Genomic DNA, 21,014 nt, shown 5'->3' on the forward strand with positions numbered 1-21,014 from the left:
GCCCTTCCCTGCCGGTCAGGTCCACATCTAAATGAGAACATATGTTTAAAATAATATATAAAGGATAGATAGATAGATAGATAGATAGATAGATAGATAGATAGATAGATAGATAGATAGATAGATAGATAGATAGATAGAAGAAAATTACTTTGTGTTGCGCTTTGAGCGCCACAAAGAAAAGACTGGGAAACTCACTCTACAAGAGTCCGGGTGGATTAATATCCCTACAAGCCAAAACATTCATAACTTTATTTTTGTTTTGTGTTGTTTTTTGTTTGTTTGTTTGTTTGTTTGTTTTGGAGGGGGGGGGGTCTCTGTTTTTTGGCAAATTGTTGAATTTTCCCTTTTCCCGAAACAAATTCTCAGATTTCTCTTGTTTCGCCTGGTTTATTGATACAAATTGTGAGGATTGTGCTCCGAGGCAGACAAATACGTACATTTTTCTTTTTAAAAAAAATTTCATTTTATATTTTTCTGTTCCGAGCACCTTTGGCAAAAACCACAAGAGTGAGACATTTGCCTGTGGTGGAATATCACTCGTTACGAGGTTGTGTCTCTTGGTTATGGTCTTGATGGGCCAGACTGTTGTCTCCTATAGATGTCCCCTGGGATCTATAGGTGTTGTGTGGTTTTTTTTGTTTTTGTTGTTTCAAAATGTATCACCTGTTCTTAGAAGCTCTGCCAGCCGCTGCCTATTGTAACACATTAAGCTACTTGTGATTTCAGGATTTCTCCAACAATGGCAACCTACGACTGGAAGTATGTAAAAAATGGGGCTCCCACGACTTTCCTCGCAGAGCGTAATAGTGATGTGCATAGACGCTTTTATCATAATATTTCACAATAAAGGCTCTCTCTCTCTCCCTCGGAGTCAGCCCTTGCAATCTCACTCCCTCCCCCTGTTTTCCTCCTCCTCTCCGTTTGTGTGTGTGTGTGCACCAGGCTCTCCCACCCTCGGCTCTTCTATTCGCTCACTGCGCTCTCATCCTCTGTGCGGCTTGTGTCTCTGCCTACTCCCGTGCGTAAGTGCGCACAGACAGAGGAGTGAAGTGATGCACTCCCGAAAACGCAAAATCTGAGCCTGATAAAAAAGACAAAAACCTTTTGGGAAAGGCGTCTAAATGCGCACTCGCTGGAGAGGAGTTCAGTTAAGTCAAGTTTAATCCACATAGGGTTTTTTGTTTTGTTTGTTCTTTTTATTCCGCGCGTTTGTTTGTGGATAAAGATACGCGAGCACAGATGTTCATCAGCGCGGATATTTCTGGACTTTTCGGCATATCATGACCGTGCGCCCTGTCCCCTCTCTTCAGGTCTTTTCGTTTCCGCGCGAAGTTGAACGGAGGAGAGAGCACAATGAGAGGGAAACACTTTCTCCCCTGCTTCTTGTTGCTCAAACTTATGGCTCTCGTGTGCAAGGCTGGCGGGATTCCAGGAGCGCTCGGGGGATTCGTAATGATCGCCACCTCAAACGGCTCCACGCCGGAGGAGAGCGTGTCCGAGCAGACCCCGCACACGGAGGAAAGGTGTCGGGGTTACTACGACGTGATGGGCCAGTATGACCCGCCGTTCATCTGCAAAACGGGCGTGTATTTGTACTGCTGCGGTACCTGTGGCTTCCGCTTCTGCTGCTCCATCAAGGAGTCGCGGCTCGACCAGGAAACCTGTACAAATTATGACACCCCGATGTGGATGAAGAGCGGGCAGACACCCTACAAGAAAACGAACAAGCCTCACGACAGCACCAAAGACAAGACGAACTTAATAGTTTACGTCATTTGTGGAGTAGTGGCGATTATGGCTCTTGTGGGGATTTTCACCAAGCTGGGGCTGGAAAAGGCGCACCGACCCCAGAGAGAGAATATGTATAGGTGGGTCTCTTTCTTTCTTGGTTTCTCTCTCTCTCTCTCTCTTCTATCTGTGTGTGTCTATCTCCCTCTTCCTCCCTCCCTCCCTCTCTGCCCGATTCTCTCTGTGCGCTTGTTTACAAAGAGACTTGCAGTAGTAGCCTACGCGCGCAATGATCTGGAGCGCGCAATGTGTGGACGTGTGCTTGTCATCTTAACAGAGCACCCCACCACCACCACCACACACACACACACACACACACACAACACACATAAATGTATGAAATTAAATTAAAGGAAAAACTCAAACCCTTGACCTCTTCATTAGGGTGGGGGTCTCCTTGTCTCCCTTTAGTGGAAAGACTTACTGCAAAGTTTACCACCTTTGTCTTATGACAAACCCCTTTCATCCCGATAAGAGTGCTCTTCTACAGGTTTGGGTCACTGAGCATAAAAATGATGTGTCTTAGGTTGTTATCTAGTCATAGCAAAGTCGAACTAAGTGTCGAGAAGCCAGACCAATGTTGTCCACAAATTAGAGGCTAGCTCATTTTGGTCTAGAGCAAAGACTTGGAGAGCGAAGAGCAAGCCAAGGCCAACATGCAAAAAGAACATCGAAGCTATTTTGGCTTCACGTGGTGGCCTTGGCATCACACTCAGTCTAAATTTTCCTTTAATTTGTCACCTCTCCGTGCCATAAAACATCATAGATGAACTTGTGCATGTTACACTTCACACACGTGGTTTCCGGGCAACAAGAGCAATGTATCGCATCTTCTGTTATTAAGAGTCTTTATGAACAGGAACTGATACCGCATATTCCTTCCACTCCAGTCTATCCATCTGTTGTGGCACAGCGTAACATTATGAGCTGCTCTCCTCTCATGTGAGGGGCGGAGGGGTGTCTTTCAGTAGAGTAAGGTGGCATTGCACTCCATTGTGTATCACTCTTGACTGGAGATCATTTGCTTGTTTTTACACCTTCATAGTGTTGCAATTCAGTAGGTGTGAGTGTATGTGCAATAATTACAGTAAAAATAAATAAATAAAAGGGAACAACTGAAAGGAAATCTTTTCCACTCATCGTGGAAACTAATTTTTCTGGTCAGCTGCACCTCATAATGTGTGGTGCACCTCATAATGTGAGGTGCAGCTGAAACGACAGTGTGCACCAGTACAGTCGAACTGAATAATTAAATTAGCCATGTCATGCACAGTTCCTCATGTCTGCACTCCTCATCCATCTCTCTGTCTGACAGGGTCGTCGCCAATGTGCTGCAGGGCGGGTGTCCAGGTGAGCAGTATCGCGGGGAAGAGGCCCTAGGGATGCATTCGCAGCACTATGTCGCCAGGGCCACAAACATCCGTGAGTTTTTTTTTTTTCTTTTTTTCTTCTGGCAGTTCTGGACAGCTCATTATTGGTTGTTGTGAACTGTGTGTATAAGTTAAAGCAGCATATGGAGGCGTGGGTGGGGTGCGTATGCGTGTCAGCAAATACATAAAAAAAAAAAAAAGCTGCTTATTTAAAGCGAGATTGAGTGGATGCCGGTTGGTGTCAGAGAGCCTCTGCGAAGTCATTCGGAGTGGTGGAAGGATGTGAGAGTTTGGGATCAAGTGGGTCGTCGCAGCCTTGAAAACAGCCTCGTATCTGGCCGATGGTGCAGAGTCGGAAAATCCATTTAAAAAAAAAAAAGAAAAAAGAAAAAGACACGACCATAAACGTTGAGAGAAAACGCACATCCCTGCAGGGCTTGTTCTGTGTTTTTTTGTTTTTGTTTCAAATGACAGCACTGGCTTTTGTTTTATCTCACACTGGCCAGATATCCATCCATTTCATAACAGCCTAGAAAGAGAATACCTCCCTGTCTTTTCAGCCGTTATTCACCGTTTTATTTTGGTTCATGCCCACATGATATAATGAGAGAAAGAGGCAAGTGGGAGTGTGTGTGTAAGAGGAAGTGGTGGTTGTCTGTTTACATATGTGTGTGTGTGTGTGTGTGTGTGTGTGTGTGTGTGTGTGTGTGTGTGTGTGAGGGTATAATACAAAGCGTATGAATGCCATCTATTTCTTCTGTGTCCCGTGGGCTGCTACAGTATCAAGCTTATTTGCTTTTAGAACATCGAAGATCAAAGAGATGAATGTGCACAAAACCCGCACATACGTACATAAATGCATGCAGGGCAAAGAGTACAGTAGAGGACATATAACACATACAGGGACAGCACACAGCATTTGGGCTCACTTAAAAATTGCGTCACCTTTTTATGCCAAAACAAAATAACAAATCTAGTCTGGTATTCAGCACAGAGACACAGAGTGACACAGAGTTCCCTCTGCCTCATTCTTGTTATCTAGTTATACGCGAATGGCACCTTGTAGCATTATAACTGACTGGAAGCTGAAATCCTCACACATCCAGAAGCCTTGCCTTTTTGTGCATTTGCGTGCATCTCCATACTTTTGTGAGTCCAGAAAGACAATTTATTCCATCAAATTTGACATTTACACTTGATTTCTAAAGTTTTTACAAAAGTAAAAAAGGAGCCTCCTCTAGCAGCCTAAACCTGTTGCAGCAGGACTGAGAGAGAGTGCAGAGTCAATCGAGTCAGCCATAACTAGAAGCTTTATCAAAAAAGACAGTAGTTTCAAGTCCAATCTTAAAAGTGGAGAGGGTGTCTATTTCCCGAAACCAAGCTGGGAGCTTTGGAACCAGCTCCCAGCTTGGGTTCTGGAAGCTGGTCCCACATAAGAGAGGCCTGCCTCCCGTTCTACTTTCTAATACTCTAAGTAAACCAGCACACTGAGAGAGAAGAGCTCTATTGGGGTGATGCGGTACTATGAGTTGTTTAAGATAAAATGGTGCTTGATTATTATTGAACACAGAGACAGCAGTATCCATACATTCCTAATTCACTCCTTTCTCTTTACATCCCCCATCTTTAAACGCGTGACACGTCACAGTTACAAATGACTGCTAACGAATCAGGCCGTCCGCATCAAAGGCAGCGGTCAGGGGGTGCGAATGCCTGCATCTGTTTGGGAGAATGAGATAAATGCGCAATCCTGCAACGACAGGGTGACATAACCCCACTCAGCGTGAAGCGCTACACCCACAGATGCCATCAACATCGTGATGAGAACACATCTCATAGAAAAATGTGTGGAGAAAGAATTAAAAAAAAAGGTTGCATTGATTTCTTTATTTAAAAAGAAAAGGGTCGTTTTTCGGGGGAGGGAGGTGGGAGTCCTAAAAGGGCTTCCATGAAAAGAGATGAATAACGCTTTCAGTAGGTGTCAGGGTCCACTGGAGTCCTTTTTTTCTCCCTGTCCACACTGTGGGAGAGAAGAGATAGCTGGGTGGCCTATCACCTAAGTGGCCAGGAGGACACGGCTGTGAAATAGCGATTATTATTTGCAATGTGGAACCCGCTCCCCTTAACCTTCTAATCCTCTGGCTTGTGGGTAATCATGTGGAATGTTATTAACCTCCACGAGCTGCCAGGATTCCCCCCCTACACACGACAACCACCTGATTGGTTTACGGACCCCTCCCTCAAACTTCCATAAGCATTGCAGTCGATTTATTAGGGTTGCAGGAATGGAGGTGAATTAGGTATGGATTTACTCAACGTGTTATTCTTATTTAAAGAACAGAAGATAAATAGACTGAAAAAGGGCAAGGCGATTTATCATTACAAGTGTCACTGTGAATGTGAGGGACAGATGGGGGGAAGAAGGAGAAGAAGAAGAGGAAGACTGAAGAGAGTGGTAATTGTAATGTAAAGATAAGTACTCGGGTTAAAGGGACTGTCATGCACTCTGTGCACATGAAGCGAGTCTGCTCAAATATAGCGAAAGATTGTGCTGGAAAATCTATTTTAGTGCAAAAGCACTTATTGATTATAGCTTATGGCCAGATTGCCCTATTAATGGCATGACTGAACCTGGTCTGGCAGGTCTCCTTTGTTTATTTAACAGAAGAGAAATTCCTTTTTCCTGTGTGACAGCCAGAATGCCAGTTGTCTGTGAAGGAATCATCGATGACCGCCACTGCTGTATCATTTATAAGGTTCAGTCTATTTGTTGACAGAGGAATATCCCACACAAGTGTGAAACACCCAGAATCAATCAGCAACACACAAGTCCGGGGTTTCTGTTTATTATGTCCACCCCCAATCCTGCATATTAAAAATGGAGATTGAGGTTGCTTCTTGAACCAGAACCCACCAACCTATAAATTACCCAGATGGGCAGGTTTGTTGACTTTTTTTTTCATCCCCCTGCAAAAAAACAAAAAAAATGGAGACTTTGTTTGAATCCTTAAAAGGCTCCTCTTTTAGCATCAAAGAGACAAAGATGGGAGGGATGAGGAAAAAAGAGGGGAAAGTAAGGACAAGAAAGAGGAGAAAACCATAAAAAGGGACCTATTCATCTTTATGTTGTGTTTCCTCCTACTGAAAATGAAATCCTGCTGTCTACATGAACAGATTTCCTTACCTGGACGATTGAGCGTGCGACGAGTCAAATGATCTCAGTGGCAACATCCAGACGTACAAAGGCAAAGATCACTACTGGCCATGTTGTCTACATTTTACATAGTTGCGACCTTTGCTGTTCCACTTAATGAAGACGTTAGTTGTGAAGTTTTACCGTAAAACAGCAGCGATCCTTGTGACTTCTTTCTCTTGTCATTTGGGATAACACACTCAAGAGCTTTAGGTGGGCATCACTGTTGGTATTATTAAGATAAAGCACACACTCACACACAAACACAACATACATATCTCTCAGTATTCACAATGCAGCTCCCCATTTGCTGGCTTAATTACCTTCCCAGTAGTTATAATCTTTTCCTAAACATTCTGCGATGGGAAGGATGAAATTTTAATAGGTAATTGCTTCTGAGATTGCACAGGCACGAGAAAACACCCCCATCTGCAAAATGCTCCGGCTCCGCGTTGTGACTGTGAGTGTGTGTACGAGTTTGTGTGTGAGTGAATGAAGGTGCGTGCAGGCGTACAGTGTGTATGCAGGCAGCACGTAAATGTGTTTTTCAAGCGCTGCACAAGTCTGTCAAGAGGAGTCGTACGTATCCTTCGTTAAAAGTAGGTGACTGTGTGACCTTGTCTTCACAGCTGTCATCCGAGCCTTCAGCACGTCACATCTGATTGCAGAGTGCCAGATCCGAAAGCAGAGCCTCAGCTAGTGAACCTACGTGCGGGCCGTAGAAACAAGCAAAGAGAGGCTGTGAAAGAGAAAATGACAGAGCTGTAGGTAGTTATCTGTGAGGCGTCACTACAGCTTGGGCTCCGTTTGAAGCTCAGCTTCTGTCCTTGTGTTCAAACAGGCGGGAAAAGCGCAGTCGAGGTTCCATCCCTGAGTTTGTCTTTTAGGTTCATAGCCGGCTGGAGTGACAGGAAAGCTTCCACTACATCTGCAGTTAGTTCTCTTTGATCCAAACCACTGAGTAAAAATTTGTCCCATTTTTAACTTGACTTTGCTCTGTCATACTCGCAGAAGCAAGTTTAGAGGATATTTTTATACGTACAATTAAATAAGAAGTTACCTGTTTTTTTGGCAATATGCTTTTTAACTTATTTCAGTTTGAAGATGGACATCGCAGGGGCTGAACTTTGTCACTGATTCTATTTTTATGGTAGGAACTGAGCTGTGGAGGGTGTCAGATTTGGTGAATCCTTCATGGATGAAGTGGTCTAGTCAGCTTCATCGAGTGAGGACTTCTAACTCGCACTGAGGTAGTTTTTGACCAAGTGTGTTACTTGGAATGAGAATTAGCACCTCCAAGTCTGAGGCCATGGTTCTCAGTCAGAAAAGGGTGGAATGGCCACTCTAAGAACAAGGTCCTTCCCCAAGCGGAGGAGTTTAAATATAAGGATGCTGTATCTGTCTGTTGAGGTGAAGAGCGGTCGACCTACGTTCTGGCCGTCAGGGGCACCGCCTGGGTGAGCTGTTCTGAGCATGTCCCACCCAGAGGAAGCCTTGGGACAGAACCAGAACACGCTGGAGAGAGATTATATCTCTCAGCTGGCTGGGGAGAGGGAGGTTTGGGTGTCTCTGCTTAGACTACTGCCTTTCGCATCCAGACCTGTGTGAGCAGCAGAAAAAGGATGGATGGATAACACTTTCTGTGAACATTAAACTAACCTTTTATGAATTTATAATTAAACTCATAAAAAAATCTCAAAAGCAACAAAAACCAAACACACAAACAAACCAAACAACTTTTAAAAAAGGAGCAAGCTACATTTTTACAAAATATGCTATTGCTAATTAGCTAGGTATCGCTAGGTAGCTATGTGCGTGCTCTATCCTTCTGCAGTCGACCACAAATTATAGTGCACAAATAAGCTATTTCATTTTTGTGTTGCTAAAATTAAGTATATTTTATATATATAAAAGTATTGTTTAACAAGCTTTGGTTGTAGTGGATTCTTTACTCTCTGGGCCAAGCTGCTAACTGTCTCCTAGCTTTAGTTTTATATTTAGTACATAGATCTGAGATTCCCGATATCATCCTGTCTCTTTAGCGTAAGCAGCTGTCACTGTGCTGACAGTTGTTTCTACCCAGGAAATTAAAGCTTGACAACATCTGTTTACATCTGAGTCACCTACCTGTGAGGACAAACATGCCCTGTGTGATTTTTTGCATTTAGCTATTTTTGTCCTCTTTAGCGCTATAAATTTCAACACGTTTGAAGAAATCAAAATAGCTAGTCAAACCCTAATGCTGTGTCACATGGTAATCAGCAGAGCTGCATCTTCAGGCCCATTTGGATTCATCACTCATGTGTGCCGTTTGCCACTCGGGTTTATGGATGACTCATAGAGTAATGATAAGGCACAAATGTCTGCAATCTTTGGCACAGCTCCTCTTTTGCTGACTGTCACATAAGACAAGTCTCTTCATGATACCTTGCATTAAGTGTGATTTAGGTGGTTTGAAAAACCTAATTTGCAGCCTTGTTATGGGGTTTAATAAGGTTACAGAGACCAACAAACCAGAAGCAGAGAGAGCTCAGATTCTCAGAAAGTGCACAAGTGTCTCCTCCTCTTCCTCTCCAGGGCCTCATTCCTGCACCCTCTCTCTGCCTAATTATCTTAATGTGAGGCCCCTCAGCAGCCCTGGGACACCATTAGACTTCTGCTTATTAGGACTTGGGGGTGGAGGGGTGTCTCAAAGGCGGCAAGCATCGACCAAACAGTAGACACTGACTCAGAGGGAGGCCAGACAAAAAGGTGTCAACACTGACTGAGGAGGGAGACTGGGGCTGGAAGGAGAATAAAGGCAGAAAGGGTTTTAGAAACTGAGAAGATATGCAATGCAGAGAAGAAAGTGTATTTTTAACTTCTTTTATGAAATCCTAAAGAAGTAGCCGGTTAACCCTAAGCTGTATCACACTTCTCTTTACCGAGCACAAGCTTCTTTTGGGGACGGTAATTGGAGCGAGCGCTCGTTCTGCAGAGAGAAGAAAGCAAGAGCAGCGTTTTGATAGGCAGCGAGAGTGTTTTAATTCATGCCACCCATCCCTGTTCATTGTGGTGTGATATAACAAAAAGAAAATTTAAAAATGGAGCGAGGGATGGAGAATATCTTAACATCTAATCAGCCGAACACCCACCACCCTCCAAAACCCATCCCTCTTTGCGAATATTAATCAGTTCATTTACTCTCAGGAAGTCACATCTTGCATTTGACAGGTAATTATGTCTGCGCCTGTGTGTTTGCGGGTGCGCGCATGTTCATGTCTGCGCTCACTCGCGTGTTCGTCACACGTCCTGTATTTGCATGTGGCGCTGTATGTCATAACCTGTGGTCAGCTTCGGCCCAGCAGCGAGTGCGATGAGGGATATTGCGTCCATCCGTCTATTTCTCTCTCATTTACACGAGACTGTCTGTGATGATACAGCACTCGCAGGCGGCCGTGGGATATTCAGACAGGCTTCCAGGCTGCCTGTTTGAACAGGTGGTTTTCGCTGGTTTCTAATTAACTGCTACACTGACTCTTCCCAATCAACTCTTCGAATGAATCAGTCAAACCTTTTGCAAATATTAGGATTATTTTCAGTTGGATTGATTTGAGTTAATTATTCATCAGGATAGGATAGGTGTAAACAGTTTCCAAACTGCCTTTTTTTTTTAAGTTTGAAGGGATGCTTTAATCAGTGCGTGTATCTCGACTGCAAGCAGTGGAGCTACTGAGAAGATCGCTCTGTTCTTTGTAAAAATAACAAGCTTAAGGTCTGTCAGATTTACTGTGAAGCAAGCTGTACCACATGGTGGAATTACAAGTCTGTTTAGCTCCCCCCCCCCTCCAACATGTTAACTGTGTTACGCTGAGTAAAATCCTCTGTAATCTGCTGCCATTTTCATCGTTTTTCTTAGTCTACAGTTTCTACCACTGTTGCTACTGTTGTAGTAAAAACAATAGAGCTCTAATCTTCTTTATTGCAAAAAAAAGAAAGAAAATATATTTTATAAAAGAAAATATATTTTATAAAAGAAAAAAGCTAACCTAACCTAAACCCCACAAGCAATAATCCAAATAAATAAATAAGAGAGAACTGTGTTTTCAAATCAGCATCCTTACACAAATTTAAATTCAGATCTCCTTGTTCAAAGTCTCGGGATTGATTGATGCCTGTTTTGTCTCTACGCTGTCTCGTTAGAGGTGCCACCATTGAAACATACGTCATTTCGCTCATACGAGGTGTGATCAGCAGAGGTGGCAAAAGTATAGACATTCTTTACTAAAGTATAAGTACTGCAACTTTACTTAAGTAAGGCTACGTCTACACTAATACGGATAAATTTGAAAATAGGGTTTTTGTCTAAAAACGCTCCGTGTCCACACTATCGTTTTCAGTCATTTCCGAACAGTTGTTCATCCACACTGAAACGACTGAAAACGCTTAAGTTCCTGTATTGCGCATGCCTGAAACGTAAGACGATTCAACCTGCGTCTGCAAGATCTCTGTCTAAATAATGATTAAACATGCAACTATTTTGCTGGTAATACCTGAAACAAGTAAAGAAAATCAACAGCCTGTTTATGCAAGATAATTCATAATTTTATTGAGGGGGTTATATTGGCTGGGTCTGATTATTGGGGGGGTCATAACCCCCCTAATCCCCCTGAAAATGATGCCCCTGTATGTGGAGCGTGTACAAGCTGATATTAATCTTTAATAGGGCTGTCAAAAAAATGCATCATAGTTTCCAAAAGCCTGTGGTTACGCTGTCCACACTGCGACGCAAAAACGCCGTTTTCAAATGTATCCGCTTTGGAGAGCGTTTTCAAAAAAGCTACGTTTTCCTTGACCAAAAACGTTGTCTCAGTGTGGACGTAAGGTCAAAACGGAGAGAAAAAGATGTGTTTTCAAACGAAAACCTATTAGTGTGGACATGGCCTAAAACAGAAAACACGAGTCTTCATTGTGCACCTCTGGACCACTTTGAGCACTGTTGATAGTTTTAGATCTACCTAAACTCTCACCAACATTGCAGACTCCTGTTCTGACCACAGACATAAAACATAGATGTAGCTTCAGGGCTGGAAAAATGAAAACAATGCAGAAGTTAAGAATAACCTGCATTCTATCTGAAATCCACCACCATAGATGTGCAGTCCTGTTGAGGTCCTTGGGAATATGGGTTTCAGTTTGTAAGCACTGAGTTTATTGGCTCATTCGCTTATTTTGGGTTGTATTTTATAAATCTTGGCCAACCTGTGATTCAGGAATGGATTTTACATTTATCGACAGATTTGTAGAACCTTCTGATCGCTAACTTATACAGAGTTATTCAGTTATTAGGCAAAAGGACACGTTAGACTTGAAGTAATTAAAAGAACACTGAATTTAAAATCTTGATTATGGCTTGGTTATGATTATAATTAGTGCAGTCGGAGTACTCTTAAAAGGAAGTTTAGTGTGGTTCATCTGAAAAAATACAAAAAAAAAAAAAAAAGGTTGGTACCACTGAAGTATGTCAGAGAATATTTACAGTATTGTAGGAACTGGCCATTCACTTCTTTCTGTGTACGTACCATGCAAGTCTTGGCTTTGAAAGAGAACAGTCTGTTTCCATGAACCGGCCAAAGCAACAGATCCCTTTCCATGTCCCCAAAGTACCGGAGGCTCTTTTTACTTTCTTATATACACACATGCATATGGAAACCAAAAGGCGCCCACACACGTAGAGCCTCCACACACACACACAATAATTCTGTTCCAGGCCTCAGTTTCACATGCCTGAGTTTTCACATGGCCCAGGGGCAGGCAGCACATTTGCTTGGCTGGCTGACTGATGCCACCAGCGTCACAGGCAGGGAAGGCTCTTGCTGATAGCACATTTGTGGCCCCCACCATCCAAAAACACCATTCAAACTCAGGGCTGCGGTCTCAGGGAAGCTAGCTCTACCTCTGTCTCTCTCTTTCGCCCGCAGGCATCAGTATGGTCTGGCTCGCTCACCAACCTAGCCCAAGGAGGTTAGGCCACATTGGCAAACTTCACGCTCTAAACCCTCCCATCCTCATACACACATATGGACACACAAGAAACAGTAACACACACAAACTCATGGACAAGCTTACAGCCCCCACTCCCCCCCCACCCATCCTGCTGGGCACTGGCCCATGGATAGGGGACATGTGGCTGGGCAAAATGCGTCACGATGCTGGGCTCTCAGTCCGACAGATCCTGTGCCTGTCTGCCTGCTTGCAAATTACCAGCCTGGAACGCCTCACAAAAACAGAGAAGGAGTTTTGTTTTCTACCCTTCTGATCGCCACAATCGCCCTGCTCTCAGCCTCGCTCGGCTTCTGGCCACTGTTGCCTTTTCTTTTGGCATTACTTGTCTCTTATGGCAGTAGCTGGTTGTAGAAACAAGTTTCTTTTCTACTCCTGGTGTTGCTTCTGTGTGTATTTTCTACAAAAGATTCTACCAGAGAGCGGCAGAGGTTTGTCGATGTCTGAACCACTTTACGGTATATCCATCAGGGTTGGCAACCCCTGATAAATATGTTCCGATTGTTACACCACATCAGTGTTTTTTTGTCTTGTGAAATATTGGAGTCCACAGCTGAACAACAGCTCTCCTTCCTTGAAGGACTTAAACCTGGAGATCAAACTGTTTTTAGAAGCTTTTTCTTTCAGAAAAAGGTCAGATGTTGTCTTTATTTATTTTGCCCAGACTGGCGCTGTTGGAGAAACACAGTCAGAATCACCTCAGTGTCACAGAAAAGAGTCAAGGAGAGCACACTGATTGAATGCATTATACTACTACTGAGGCTTTCAATCAACTAAAAGTTTATCCTCGAAGAGGAAAAAGCATTAACTGTTATGCTGGATTGCAGCACTTCGGCATTAAAAGAATATTTTAGAGTGTTATAAAATAGGATATTCAAGCATCCCAAGAAAATGCTTGCAATATGATGTACCTATCCTGTGTTGGTCTGCATGCATCTTAAAAAAACACTCTTATTTCAACCACAGTATAGTTAAATACAGCTAAATAACTCATTATTGTTTAGGTGTGGAAGGGGAATTGACTTAAAAACAGTATGATGATGAGGAGCTGGGATGAGGTGGGTTGCACAGCAGCTTGCAGATGCAGCAGCAACGATGGACTGGATGAACAGCTGTAATGATGTAGCCTTGTATGAGATTAGTGACTTGAATGTGTAGAGATGTCAGCTGATGTGGTCTGGCTTGACTGGATGAACTAGCTTAGGGGTAGTCAACTCCAGGCCTCGAGTGCAGGTTTTAGATACCACCCTGGGTCAACACACCTGAATCAAATGATTAGTTCATTGTCAGGCCTCTGGAGAACTTTAAGACATGCTGAGAAGGTGATTTAGCCATTTGAATCAGCTGTGTTGGATCAAGGACACATCTAAAACCTGCAGGACACCGGCCCTCAAGGCCTGGAGTTGCCCACCCCTGAACTACCTGAACACATGCTATGATCATCATGTGCAATATCAGTTTCAAAGCTGATAGTTTGGATTCCTTCTTTCCAACAACAGTCTTTGGTCGTTTGGTAGATCTGTATATCTAACACTTACATTTGGATTGTTTTCCTTCATTTTCATTGACTACTGTGATTTGTCTCATACATATTTGCAAATGGACCATTTCAGCATCTTCTCGTCAGATTCAGATCACAGGCATGACACTGTGTCTGCACACAAAGCAACTTAATGAGCTTTATAATCCCAACATGCCTTATCTTATTGGAAAATCAGTGAGCACACTGATTTAAGTGGCAGCCCAGTAATGTCTAATATACTCCAGCCTTCCTGTGATAAAGTATTCAGTTTATATTTAGTTCTGTCATGAGTAGAAATGAACTGCATGCAAATGTAATACTTTCCTTGAGTGTCTGCCCGACAACCTAATCGTAGAAGTTTGCATGTCTTTCCACATAGGATAATTATCTCCAATTTCACAAGAAAGGTACTTTTTTTACTATACAGAAATGGAAATTGCACAAAGTTCTGCAGTGAGTGGAGGGATGTGACAGAAGCATAAAGGAGAGGAATCTAGAGGGAGACGCACCTTAGATGTCACTGTCAACCTCACCAACAGGCAGCGATTGAATCAGTCCTCCCAAGGAATCTTGGGAAATGGAAGCAGAGGGGATCTGAAAGTGCTTTCTTTCCTCTTTTTCTGATATGCAGAGCCTGATAGAGAGTAGCTGCACAAGTGTGAAAGATTGAGCAGAAAGAGACAAATAAAGTAACAGAACAAAAACGAGAGGAGAAGAATGCAAGAGCAGAAGCAAAGATGAGAAAAGAATGAATGTGGGAAAAAAAGACAGCAAGACTGTAGTTGACAGCTGACGTGTGAGGAAATCTATATCTGAGACCATCGATCTTTTTAAGCCTTGCCTGGTATGAAAGTGGAAAGACACAGAGCAGATAGGATTCAGACAAAGCTCCCTACTGCACTTCACCTCCAAGAACACAATGGTAACATTTCTCTGTTGTGGCAATGTGGCTTCGGCGTTTTGACATTCATTTACTCCTGAATTGGTCGAAGTCCCCATTTGCTTTCGCATCGGCCATTTGGTTTCATGTCAAGTGTGAACAAACAGTATTGATGTCACTGCAAAGGGTTTATCAGACTTTTATAGCTTGCAGGTAGATGTTGAGGGCTCCCTCACTGGTGGTCAGTGAGAAAACTGTGATAATAACAATCATATTGGTAACACATAGGGGTTAATTTTCTGTCTGAAGTAATAGCTAAAGTGTTGGGTGGATGGGGGGCATCCATTGGTTACTTAGCAACCTTTTGAAATAGGCATACTATCCATCCATCCATCCATCCATCCTCTTCCGTGTACCCTTTCAGGGTTGCGGGGGAGCTGGAGCCTATCCCAGCAAACTGGCAAACTAGAAAATACAGTGTTTTCCTGCATATGAACTCTTTAAAACTATACAAAATGAACTTTGTTCAGGGGCTTTCGAAGTTATAATCACCAAGTGCTAAAGTAGCCATCCCATAAAAATGCAAACATTATTTCTAATGTGATTAATTTGGTGCTTTTTTACTGTTACATTCTGACATCTGTTATAATTGTCACAGTCAGGAAGGTTTAGTAAATTAGGATGGCTAAAAGTAAAAAAAAAAAAAGTTTCTTATTCTGTGCTGCTGCTATTGTAATATAACATGACCTTCTGATGAAGGAAATGTACACTGTTGCAGACTACATACAATGTTACCAGGGTACACCTTTTGCCTGGGGGGATGGCTTTGAGAGCTTTGAGTGAATTATTTGAGATCATCAAATTTTGAAAAGGTCTCCTTGAAAAGAAGAGTGAAGTTAGCAACCCAAGGAAATCTTGTTTACTTGGAAAAATAACTATACCACTTTATAAATACTTTCGAAATAAGGAGAAATAATCTACTTTGAGAGGTGTGGAAAGAAAAAGGGTAAACAGAGCAGGACTATCCTTTATTAAATAAATACAAGTTGTAATTGTGAGTTGTCACAGTTTGCATTTTGCAAAAGGACAATATCTTTCTTTGCATGCATACATATCAAGTAGGGCTGCCACAAACGATTATTTTGATAGTCGACTAGTCACCGATTATTTTTGCTCTTATATAACTATCATTAGCTTACAGTTTTAAGTGTTTAAGGTATGTGCTTACTAAAAACAAGATGACAAGATGATAGTTTATAAAATTTTAATGAAATTTGCAGATTGTTTCGGTGGAGTTTAATAAACGCAGCCGTCTGCTCCTTGCTATCTAAAATATAACAGGACACCGGAGTATATTCTCGAGCATCTCACACTTCTGATAATCAGTTGTCTACTTGACGTCTCCGAAAACGTCGGAGCGCTTTTAAAAATATGTGGTGTCTTCATAAACTGAGCAGATATTTGAGGTTTACACAGCTACATTCTCGCCTGAAAATATGTTAAACGTTTATTTTGTGACCCAGAAAGAATAATAAGAGTAACATTAAAACTAACTAGCTGCCGCCATTGTTGGAAACTGAGCAGGGCCGCGCTATGAATTCTGGGATAGGTTGGGCCACGAAGCGATCCACCTTTCAAATCTGGGGAAAAGAAGGGCGCATTTATCGGCCAGAGTCTTTGTCAGAGTCTTCGAATTTGGACAGTCTTTGTGGTGTTGCTGTAATGTAATCGGCCTACAAATGCGGGCACAGGAGGATGCAGTTCCTAAATTTTGACACAGCTACGATACCGGACACAGCTTCTTCTTCTTCAGGGTTTAACAGCAGCTGGCATCCTTGTACATGCAGTGCTGCCATCTTCTGTTTCAGTCCGTTATTACACTCTTAAATCCTACTACCTATTCTTGCGTCTTTCGGGATCTTACAGAGCTTCAAATGATGTGTCAGCTATTAAATTAATCGTCGACAATTTTGATAGTCGACGTAATCGTGACTAGTCGACTAATCGTGGCAGCCCTAATATCAAGTCAATCCAGCTTTGACTTTTACAGCCTCTATAACATTAGGAGAAAACAGCAAAGACTTTCCTATTAGTGATACAGGGACAGGAAGGAGGGTCTTAAAATGTAACAATTTTGTATCAAATAAAAACTCTTAACTCTGAGGGACAGTTACAGAAACTTATATCATTTCAGAAATTTTTGGGAGGCCGTTGGTCCCATTTATGAAATTTGCTTTATTGGTAGTTTTGCATGTTGCAATCCTGATTGCTGGTTCCCCAAAAGTTGATTATGTCCATCTAAACATAGCGCTTTCATTGAAAATCCATCTTGCAAACCTGATTCCTTAACGTTTCATCTCTCATGCAAGTGACAAAACATTTCTCCCACTTAAAACGCTACAAACAGATGGACAGAACAAACTTCCTGCCGAATCCTTGCCTTATTGAGCACGGTGGCATGGTGGTTAGCACTGTTGCCGCACAGTGAGTTCTGATGGTGAGTTCAATTCCACCATCAGGCCGGGGTCTTTCTGTGTGGAGTTTGCATGTTCGTGTTTGTGTGGGTTCTTCCCGGGTACTCCGGCTTCCTCCCACATTCCAAAGACATGCAGTTAGTGGGGATAGGTTAATTGATTAATCTAAATTGCCCATAGGTGTGAATGTGAGTGTGAATGGTTGTTTGTCTCTGTGTGTTAGCCCTGTGACAGACTGGCGACCTGTCCAGGGTGTACCCCACCTCTCGCCCTGTGACTGCTGGGATAGGCTCCAGTGCCCCCCGCGTCCCTGAAAAGGATAAGCGGAAGCGAATGGATGGATGGATAGAAGCAGGTAGTTTTTCATTTTGCAAACCTGACAACGCAAGGGATTGAATTAATTCCATCATTATCATATAGTAACAATGTCACAACATGTTAAAGCATCAACCAATATTAACTTAATATTATGTTAATACCACAAATCAGTCTCTAAAGATACTAATGCACAGATATATGATTTTACTGCTAGCAAGTTATCATTTTGTTATTAATATATTGCTATACTATTACTATAGTATCACATGTGCCTGAGCTTTATTTCTACATTATTGCCCCCAGTTTCTGTATCTTATTACCCAGTAATATACATTTTAATGTAATATCATTCAGCCATAGCCCCTGTTACTTGCATCATCAGTGGTTGCAACATGGTTGCAGGGGAATTCAATGCGATGAGCCTGTTGGGATTGTTACCTCAAGAAAACAAGTCTAAATAAATTAACCCAATTTCATTAGAAAACATGCTTACTTATCTCAAGGTAAAGGCATTAAAAAAACTGCAAGTGCAGCCATTCTTGACTTCAACCGAAATCCCAGATTAATAAAAGAATTCATAAAATTGCCCAGCAGCTTTTGCATGGCTAGAGATGCGAAATATTAACTATGAAACCTGCATACCAAAAGGACTTTACGTAAGAAATATACAGAAACTCAATTTAGAAAGCTAATATTCTTGCATTAACTTTCAATGGAGATACTGTGATAACATTTGTGGATATGGCGCGAGCCTAGATTATCTAACCGCATTATTTAGAAGGAAAACTTAAAGTGGTTACACCTGAAATGTTGGTAATAATTTACCATTGTACGGAAAAGCTGTGCAAGCGCAATTAAGGCAAATGTGTTAAGACTAGAAGAAAGTTTAACCAAGAATGTTTGTCCCAAATCCTTCCGAAATTCCTACCTTTAAATCATTGCCATCGGTGCCACACATGAATACTTTTTCTGTGATCAGAAAGGACACATGCAACATTTAAAAAGCACCTTTTATTATTATCTGTCAGTAGTTAAAATAATACAAAAATAAGGCAATAAGAAAAATGGATAAAAGCACCCAGAGGTTTCTTTGCAAATCATGGAGGTATCGGAAGCAGTGAGAGAGTGGCATTTGATTTAATTAATAAAAGTAGTAGAATATCGTTCAATTAATCTACTATCACAGTAAAAGTTGGTACAGCTTTGTTTTCATGCATTAGTGAAATGTTACTAAGGTGAGAAGGAAAAGCAATCTTGGCGAGGAGACATGCATACTGGCATCTCTGTTAAAGTGAATTAGTAATGATTCACCCTCATGTGTGAATCACCACTAATAACTTAGATTTCACGCACGATACACGATGATGGAGAAACAGAAAAACAAAAAGTAACAACCTTTTGTTTTCATGTGATAACTGAATAATTTGTTATTGATTCAAGAAAACAAGCTTTATTATCTGCGATTGCAAGTCAAATTAAGTTGTTATCACGGAAAGTGGTGTTACCTGAAGACAAATGTAGAAATTAGCCAATCGTCACAGGATGGAAACACTAAAAAGTACTGAAAGAAAGGCGGTTCTTAGCTTCTTATAAAACCCAATTCGAGTCTTTATGCAGTCTTAAGTTGTCATTTTGTCCCTCAAGTCCAACTTACATCCTTGTCGGAAGGTCTCTGATTTTTCCCATTTTCTCTTTTTGTTGTCAAAGGGCACACGTGAATGCTGGGTGTGTTAGTGCGGCTTTACGCTCTTTGTAGTTTGGGTGAACCTAGACATTTCACTCTTCTGCCTGTCTGTGCGTCATGTTGTTTCAGCATCGTATTGAATTTCATCTAGCTGTACCTGAGTCACGGACTCCAGCTGTATGTTTGTATCGATTTTAATCTGCTCCCTCAATACATTCCCGCCACCAGCTACTTCCTCTTTCCTCATATCATACTTCTTCCTTTCTCATCCTCTCCCCCTCTCTGATTGTGTAGATTGTTCCACAGGGCCCTACCATGCTATAAGATCAAGAAGAAAGCCATAAATGATGTATAAGTCATTCCATGCAACAGTGCCCTCACAACAAATTAGATTTATGTATGAGGGCATCCCTTGACCCAGAGTATCTATTTCCTGGTACTTTGCTAAATTACATTGCTTTTTACATTTATTTATTTATCTCTTTGGCCATTTCTACAAGAATTATTATGACCTTTAGCTAGTTTTTAACATCAACAAACTAAGCAACTGTGAGAACAAGTGCATATAAAATGTGATCTTGTGGTTCTCAGCTTTAGATTTAGGTTTAAACTGTCCCCCAGTAAGAAAATTGAGTCTGTAATATGGGTGTAATGTCATAAAAATATCTTAATTTAATCCAAAACACGATGTTTTTCCTCTCCCTAACTAATTAGGTTTGGTGCTCTAAACTGTAGTCCCAATGGCCCAACAAACAATATGATTGTTTAGTTGGAGGACTTGCTGAAACAGAGCAATGAGCTTGTTGTATGTGCTCGAATAAATACAAGCCATAGCTTGTGAGCTAATTACTTAAGACTGAATCATCTGTCTCTACCGACAAGCAAAAGAAAACATGCAAAAGTAATAAAAATGCTACAACCTCATTTATAGTTGATTCTGTCCCCACTGTTTGGAAGCCAGTCTCGGTTAGGCTAAGGAGCAACCTTCGGAGCTGAAAAATGAAGCCAATGTCATAGTCATAAAGAGTACAGTTTCTCTAGGTGGCACTCTTGGCTGTTTCCAAAAGGGTGTCAATATCAGTAGATTTTAGTATATTATCAGTCCATTATTTGCACCAATTAGCATATATGTTTGCCCCTACAGTTTATTACTGTAGCTTGCTAACCTAGCATGATGGGTTTAGCTAATAACTTAGCACTTCAATCTTTCATCCACATAACTTTAGTCTAAAAAAGCTCTTCAAAATGTAATCAAAAATAACCAAATGGAAAACCGTCAAATTGTTTTTATGTTTATTTCATAAGATTTGGGGAAATTAAACCCGGCCATATGTAACCATAACTAGCTAACCATAACTCATCCTAGCTTCATCTTTTGTAACATAAAAATAAAAATATCATCTTTGTCATTACATGTATGTGATAAGCTCTAAGAACCATGCCGTGGCACCTGTTAGCTTAAACTGCAGTCTTGTACCACAAATTCCATTAAAGATCAATTATGACTGTCATTTATAAGCAAATCAGCCAGAGCGGGCAAACAGCTCAGCTAATATTAGCTCAATTAGCTAGTTGGCTGCAGCTATAATTTACAATTTTTCTTTCACTGTATACATTTTAGTGTTGTTATAAACCTTACAAACAAATAGGTTGTGAGGCAGTCCACAAAAATAAGAAAAAGAAACAAAGCAAAATGCAGGGGACGGCCTATCAGAGCTGCCCGTGTACATTATGACTTGC

At 41.7% G+C, this 21,014-nt stretch overlaps 1 protein-coding gene across 1 annotated transcript in view; it reads left to right on the forward strand.

Moving 5' to 3' along the window:
* Window positions 1–950: 950 nt before the first annotated feature.
* The window catches only part of shisa9a (shisa family member 9a), a 68,497-nt gene continuing 48,433 nt past the window's right edge, over window positions 951–21,014 (forward strand). The window contains exons 1-2 of the mRNA XM_084938169.1: window positions 951–1,871; window positions 3,107–3,213. Of these exons, the coding sequence (XP_084794295.1) occupies window positions 1,357–1,871; window positions 3,107–3,213 (622 nt within the window). The 5' untranslated portion in view covers window positions 951–1,356. The remainder of the gene's footprint in view (window positions 1,872–3,106; window positions 3,214–21,014) is intronic.

Source organism: Perissodus microlepis, chromosome 8 (assembly GCF_051167445.1).
Source record: "Perissodus microlepis isolate ML-2025 ecotype Zambia chromosome 8, ASM5116744v1, whole genome shotgun sequence".
Taxonomy (NCBI): domain Eukaryota; kingdom Metazoa; phylum Chordata; class Actinopteri; order Cichliformes; family Cichlidae; genus Perissodus; species Perissodus microlepis.